Source organism: Salvelinus sp. IW2-2015, linkage group LG24 (assembly GCF_002910315.2).
Source record: "Salvelinus sp. IW2-2015 linkage group LG24, ASM291031v2, whole genome shotgun sequence".
NCBI classification, from domain to species: Eukaryota; Metazoa; Chordata; class Actinopteri; order Salmoniformes; family Salmonidae; genus Salvelinus; species Salvelinus sp. IW2-2015.
The window spans coordinates 5350755-5357660 of NC_036864.1; the positions used below are offsets into that span (position 1 = coordinate 5350755).

Here is a 6906-nt window from a genome sequence, read left to right on the forward strand (position 1 = left end):
TGAGGCGCTCGCTCCTAAAGTSATGACACCATTTTAWCACGTCTCGCACACCACCGTCATTGAACGGGAAAGCCTTTTTTCTTGATGAATCAGTTGTCTGACATTTGATCGTACCCCCGTCCGTATTAATTTTGGTTGTTAATCACCAATATATTGCATCGGCTTATCTGCAATATATCTGTACAAGTCAAGTTATAGATTGATCATTGCAACCAATATGCCTATTGATAAGAAATAACCTATCTATATGTAGCAACACATGTATGTTGGTGTGAGCTTCAGAGAGGAATCAATGCTTGCGTTTTTTGTTGGCTATTATGCTTAAAGTAGATGTAGGCCTATTGTTGTCGTCTTGTTTTAAGACATTGATCTCAATCATAACGGATCAATTTAATGGGACTGTCTGGGCAGATGCATCAGAATATGACTGCTTAAATGTTGCATTCCAAACAGTTTCTGTGTCATTTATGCTACATATAAAAGGTGTCGGTGCTGATAAAGAGAGAAGGGGATATGCGGAGAGAGAGTGAGAGAGAAAAAGAGAGAGTTGGGAGACCAATCGCTGTTGGGTGGGTGTTTTTTTTTTTTTGTGATTCATTTGGCGGAGACGCGCGCTGGCTGCTTGGCTGGACGGTTGCATGCGCTGTCCCTTTCAGCACCGAAAACCCGAGGCGCGTGCATCTATGAGTGGGATGCGAAGGAGCGAGGATCACTCAATCAAGTCACGGAAAAGCAGGTAGGCATTTTTGAAAATTACATATTTAGTTCAATAGTTTTCGTATGTCTGAGAAGGTCCCATCAAACATAATTCCTCCTCCCTCTCTCTCCCTCTATCTGAAGAATCCATCGCTCTTCGTCCATCTGCCTTTTTTTCTCTCCCTCATTGTTAAATTAATTACCCTCGATGGTTCTGCAAATCATCCCTTAAATAACTATTTATTATTTCATTATCGACATGCATAGTTGATGTTGACAGTCCACGGTATCGTTAATCAGAGTCGTGACCTGTAGCTAAATGAGAAGGGTTCAGGTTTGGGAAGGGACACTGCTGAGCTCCGCAATGAAGTTCCGATATTGACCCAAAGGAATGCGCTCTCTGCTCCGTTCCGCGCGCCAAGAAACAGCATCCCCTCTGATGCAATTTAGGAATGATCCATACACCTGATCTTATCCGTAGCACAAACGTCTTATTTTGTGATATAATTCATTATAATTAATATGGGAAAATTAGAKGAAAAATAATTGGGATATCAATAGTGTGATTTTCAGAGCTCACTGAAAAGGGACGCATTATTTCACACACATGAAGGATGCTGTCTCAATCTATAGACACCAAATGTTATATTGAACTTGAATTAAAAACATTACGGCTTGATAATGTTTTTATCTAATTATATGTAGCCTACCATGAAGACGTCATTAGGTCGTTATTTCTCTTTGGAGCACAAACACAATTTGTATACCGCAGCTCCCTGCTTCATGACACTGCTTTAATCAGTCGTATGTATCAGAGGGTGGTGGTGGTATATCCCACATTGATCCCTATCGATCCCCGCAACAAACCCACGCAATCAAACTAACGCACCACTTCCACCACGTCTTCTGTGAGGAGTTCCGTTGCTTCTCTCATCTACAAGAACGGGTCAAGGGAATTGTGAGGATCACAAGTCAATTTAGGGGGGAACCGTTGGAGGGATTTGGGATGTGTTTGATTCGTTCCCGTTTGTTGGTGTCTTTACCTGCCTGTGATCTGAATGCAAAAAAACAAATGTCATATTCAACGGGTGCGGTGAGAGGGGGAAACGGAGGAGGAGGAGGAGGAGGAGGAGGGAGAGGAACGGGCGGGGAGATGGGAGAGAGAAACGAGCAGAGGGAGGGGGATAAAATAGCAGAGGGAGGGAGAGAGAGAGAGAGGCGAAAAAGAAAGAAAAGCTATCACTTTGTGAAAAGAGCAGTGCGCTCCCCAGAGAAGGTCTCTGTACACGAGGAAACCTAATAGAATGACCGGTAGAGCGGATGGTGCAGCCTGACACCTAGCGATTGGTGTAAATTAAAAAGTTAAATGGGCCAGCCTCTGCCTCGCAGGGTAATACTCCCTTCTTCTTACTGCCAACAATAATAACACTGCTGGAATGTCTACCATTCTGTCAATTATCTCTTATTAGTGAGTCAAAAGTTCCAACCCGAGTAGGAATCAAATCAAATTTTATTGGCCAAATACACGTGATTAGCAAATGTTATTGCGGGTGTAGCGAAATGCTTGTGATAAGGTTTTATTGCAGAAGTGAAATAAAATTGTGTAAAAGAAAACAATACGTTGAAAAATCCATTCTTGCACTGTAAAACCCAAGGCATTATGAACTCAAAAACTTCTAGTAAGTTGAACTCAAAGTCAATGAAAAGTCATCATTACTTAAAATGTTYGTGGTACTGACTCAAAACTAAATGAGAAGTCACATCAACTTTATTTTTTAAAAGCTATTATAAAAAATAGCAAATTAACTTTTTTCCCAGCATGCTCTACTGCAGGTCGATTCTTTTGGAATTGTTTTTAATATCTGTGTTTTTGCATGTACATTGAGGGATGGATTGATAAATCTTATGCAACACAAAGATAAATAACACATTTTTTTCTGAACTAATCTAATAATTTATTTGGATTTTTGCAACCACTTACAGAAATTATTGTTCCAGTTTAAATTCAGTCCTCATAATTTCCTAAAATATCGCAGTCATTGTGAATGCAGATTGTAGGTGAATGTGAATTCCAACTGTTAGATGTCCTAATTCTGTCTGGATTCCAATAGGAATTACACTTTGCAAGCCAGCATAATGTGATTTTAAATTAGGTACACAAAGTTCTTGTAAATATCCCAGGTTTTCCAGAAATTGCAGTAGGAAGAATCCTGGAAATACTTCAACCAGGAYTTTTTTGAAAATCTGGGAAAGTTACTGGAATTTGGTTTGACCTCAAAATAAGGCCTTATACTTAACGTATTGTCATAAAGAGTTTAATGATAACATTCACCTAGGAACTTTCTTGGTGAAGGCCACAGGACTGAAAATGAATCAATTCAACAACCATGTCTCTGTCACTAACAAATACAGTCATGGGTGGTAACTCTACAATTCACTGGAAAAGGCAAGGCACACTGGGAAACTATATTGGGATGCGTGGCTTAGTGGGGGCGTTACTCAAAGTGTTCAAGCTCATACGACTCACAGTGACTAGAGTTTTTGAGTAAAGACTACAGAATCACTTTAAGTAACTGTACTCATGGATATTAAGTGCAACGGATTTCCTCAAAAGTTTTGAGTAATGACAGCACATTGGGGTTTACAGTGTATGCATGAATACAGCCTGAATAGCCAATTAGGAATATAACCAAAGCATAAAGGTGCACTGTTTTATATTAAAATGYGTGTGCCTCACCCAATTGCATTAGTTAAAGTGCTTGGTAAAGTGCTATAGTAACGTTATCCTTTCAAGGTAAATTATTCATTTATTTCATAGGTGTATAATTAGCAACCATTAGGGACTATACACTGTACAAAATATTATGAGTACCTGCTCTTTCCATGACGGACTGACCAAGTGAATCGAGGTGAAAGCTAGGATCCCTTATTGATGTCACTTGTTAAATCCACTTCCATCAGTGTAGATGAAGGGGAGGAGACAGGTTAACAAAGGATTTTTAGGCCTTGAGACAATTGAGACATGGATTCTGTATGTGTGCCATTCAGAGGGTGAATGGGCAAGACAAAATATTTAAATGCCTTTGACCGGGGTATGGCAGTAGGTGCCAGGCGCACCAGTTTGTGTTAAGAACCGCAATGCTGCTGGGTTTTTCATGTTCAACAGTTTCCTGTGTGTATCAAGAATGGTCCACCACCCAAAGGACATCCAGCCAACTTGACACAACTGTGGGAAGCATTGGAGTCAACATGGGCCAGCATCCCTGTAGAACGCTTTCGATACCTTGTAGAGTCCATGCCCCGATGAATTGAGGCTGTTCTGAGGGTAAAAGGCTTCTTAATTTTTTAGTACACTCAGTGTATCTGAAAGTGCTGTTTGTGTGGAAAGGTGAAATATGGGTACATAGACGGGGAGGGAGAAATATTGCCACGATGTCCGAATATACATTAGGATATTTATATGCAATGATGCAGCAGTCCCCTAGCATCTCAGCATCCTAGAATTGTGCAGCCGGTTCAGCCCACACAAGCATCCTGCGCAGCATCTGTGCCTTTTGGAACGCACACGGACGCGCGCAAAAGTGGTCATGGCGCTCAGCGGGAAGTCTAGACTCATTGAGCCAACACTGCCGTATGTACATTATAGCTACGAATGTGAATTTCTGTGATATTTTCACATTCTAGTGTTATATTAATATGCTCTTCTATCTATCTCAGAAGAATATCCACACATGTGACTATTTTGGGGAAGCGCGTGTGGTCAAACCATAACAGATCAAACACACTATTAGGAAGGCCCTCTTCGTCTCAAGGATGGTCTTTCCCTCATGCCTTTCTTTTGTCTGAGGATTATTGAGCTATGATATGAATGATGAAAGTTTACTAGCGGGCTACAGATAAACCAGGCCGCCAGTGGATATTATACTTTGAGGGTAAAGAGGGCACCCAGTAGCCTAATCTGATTGGCCAGCAATGACATCACTTCCATTCGTGAAGTACATTCAAAGCGGGAATGAGACCAGCAAGAAAACGAAGAGAGTTAAACCAAACCTGCTCCACGAAAGCCTTGCCTCTTCTCACTGACTCACAATACTAGGATGGCTTGCTACATCATTACTGTACTGTTTCTGATGATAATGATTAGGTAGCTGAGGTGACACCTTCCAGATGTTGATTCCCATGCAGTTGTCAGTCAAACAGGTGTAGAACCAGTAGATGTTTATACTGAATGATTACACACTGAGTAACCTTCACTCTGTCCACGTGAATAATGCATTCGGGAGCGTTGTTGATGTGTTTGACAGGCTTGGCACTTTTGTGTTTTGACAGGCTTGGCACTGACTGGATAGGATGGACTTGTTCAGTGGGATAGGATTGGCGGTTATGTGTGTGTGTGTGTGTGTTGGTGTGCGTGTGCGTGTGCGTGTGTGTGAGGGGGGGAGAGGGCTGTACTGTGTGTGTGGCAATGCTTATCTCTCTTGCTCTTGAATCTGGAAGACAGGCGTTGCAGCATGAACAGTGATTTGTGTGTGTGAGGGAGGGAGGGAGAGACTGTGTGTGGTGTGTGTGTGTGTGTGTGGTGTGTGTGTGTGTGTGGTGTGTTGTGTGTGTGGTGTGTGTGTGTGTGTGTGTGTGTGTGTGTGTGTGTGTGTGTGTGTGTGTGTGTGGTGTGTGTGTGTGTGTGTGTGTGTGTGTGTGTGAGGGAGGGGGAGGGAGGGAGGGGAGAACTGTGTGGGTGTTGTGTGTGTGTGTGCTGTGTGTGTGTGTGTGTGTGAGGGAGGGAGGGAGAGACTGTGTGTGTGTGTGTGAGGGAGGGAGGGACTGTGTGTGTGTGTGTGTGTGTGAGGGGAGGGAGGGAGGGAAGAGACTGTGTGTGTGTGTGTGTGTGTGAGGGAGGGAGAGAGGGAGGAGGGAGAGACTGTGTGTGTGTGTGTGTGTTGTGTGAGGGGAGGGAGGAGGGAGGGTAGGAGGGAGAGACTGTGACTGTGTGTGTGTGTGTGTGTGTGTGGTGTGTGTGTGTGTGTGTGTGTGTGTGTGTGTGTGTGGGTGTGTGGTGTGTGTGTGTGTGGGGAGGGAGGAAGGGGAGGGGAGGAGGGACTGTGTGTGCTAGATGACTGAGGCACTGACTGCTTCGTGTTCTCTGTGTGTGTATCTTGCAGGGTCTGCTGAAGATGTGAGTTCAGGATTACAATCGCTGCAGCTGCACTCACCGCCGCCACCGCCGCCTCCTCTCTTCTCTCTCTCTCTCCTCTCTCTCCTCTACTGGACATGCATGCCTCATGGGCCTGGGACATCTTAGGCTGCCTGCTACTCCTCCCCCGGGGCACTGACACCCTTTCACCCATGATCCCGGCCACAAACTCCACAGTAACTCCTCAGTAACTCCTCCCACAACCGCCAYCCAACTGTTACCATGGCGTTGTCGGAAYCCCAACGCCTYCCTTCCYTCCTCGCCRCASGCCACTTCCTTTTCCACTTCCTTRCCTCATGTTCCTGGCTCCTCCCYCTGGCCTCYCCTCAGCGAATCACGGACCCCGCCRTCGGYACTGCRCCCAATCAGGAGTACGCCCACTCCATCCGATTGGAAGGCGACATCATCCTGGGCGGCCTGTTCCCGGTGCACTCCCGGGGGGGCGGCGGCGTGCCCTGCGGGGAACTAAAGAAGGAGAAAGGGATCCACCGTCTTGAGGCCATGATGTTYGCCATCGACCTGATCAACAAGGACACGGAGCTGCTCCCCAACATCACCCTGGGGGCCCGGATCCTGGACACCTGCTCCAGAGACACATACGCCCTGGAGCAGTCGCTGACCTTTGTCCAGGCCCTCATCGAGAAGGACGGCTCGGATGTACGCTGTGCCAACGGCGACCTGCCCATCTTCGCCAAGCCTGATAAGATCGTGGGGGTGATCGGGGCGGCGGCCAGCTCCGTGTCCATCATGGTTGCCAATATACTGAGGCTGTTCAAGGTAAGGACACTGGAACGGGTCTGGGTTGGTTTCTGCTGGGTCTGGGTTAGTTTGACTTGAGTTTGGTTGGGTTAGTCAGGCCGGGTCTGGGTTAGTTTGACCTGAGTTTGGTTGGGTTAGTCAGGCTGGGTCTGGTTTAGTTTGACTTGATTTGTTAGTTAGTCAGGCTGGGTTGGTTTAGATTGACTTGAGTTTGGTTGGGTTAGTCAGGCTGGGTCTGGGTTATATTTGACTTGAGTTTG

General features: G+C 45.3%; 1 protein-coding gene across 1 annotated transcript in view; it reads left to right on the top strand.

Moving 5' to 3' along the window:
* The first annotated feature begins 584 nt into the window (after positions 1 to 584).
* Positions 585 to 6906, top strand: part of LOC111951335 (metabotropic glutamate receptor 8-like) — a 129987-nt gene continuing 123665 nt past the window's right edge. The window contains exons 1-2 of the mRNA XM_070434708.1: positions 585 to 736; positions 5856 to 6664. Coding sequence (XP_070290809.1) covers positions 6110 to 6664 — 555 coding nt within the window. The 5' untranslated portion in view covers positions 585 to 736; positions 5856 to 6109. The remainder of the gene's footprint in view (positions 737 to 5855; positions 6665 to 6906) is intronic.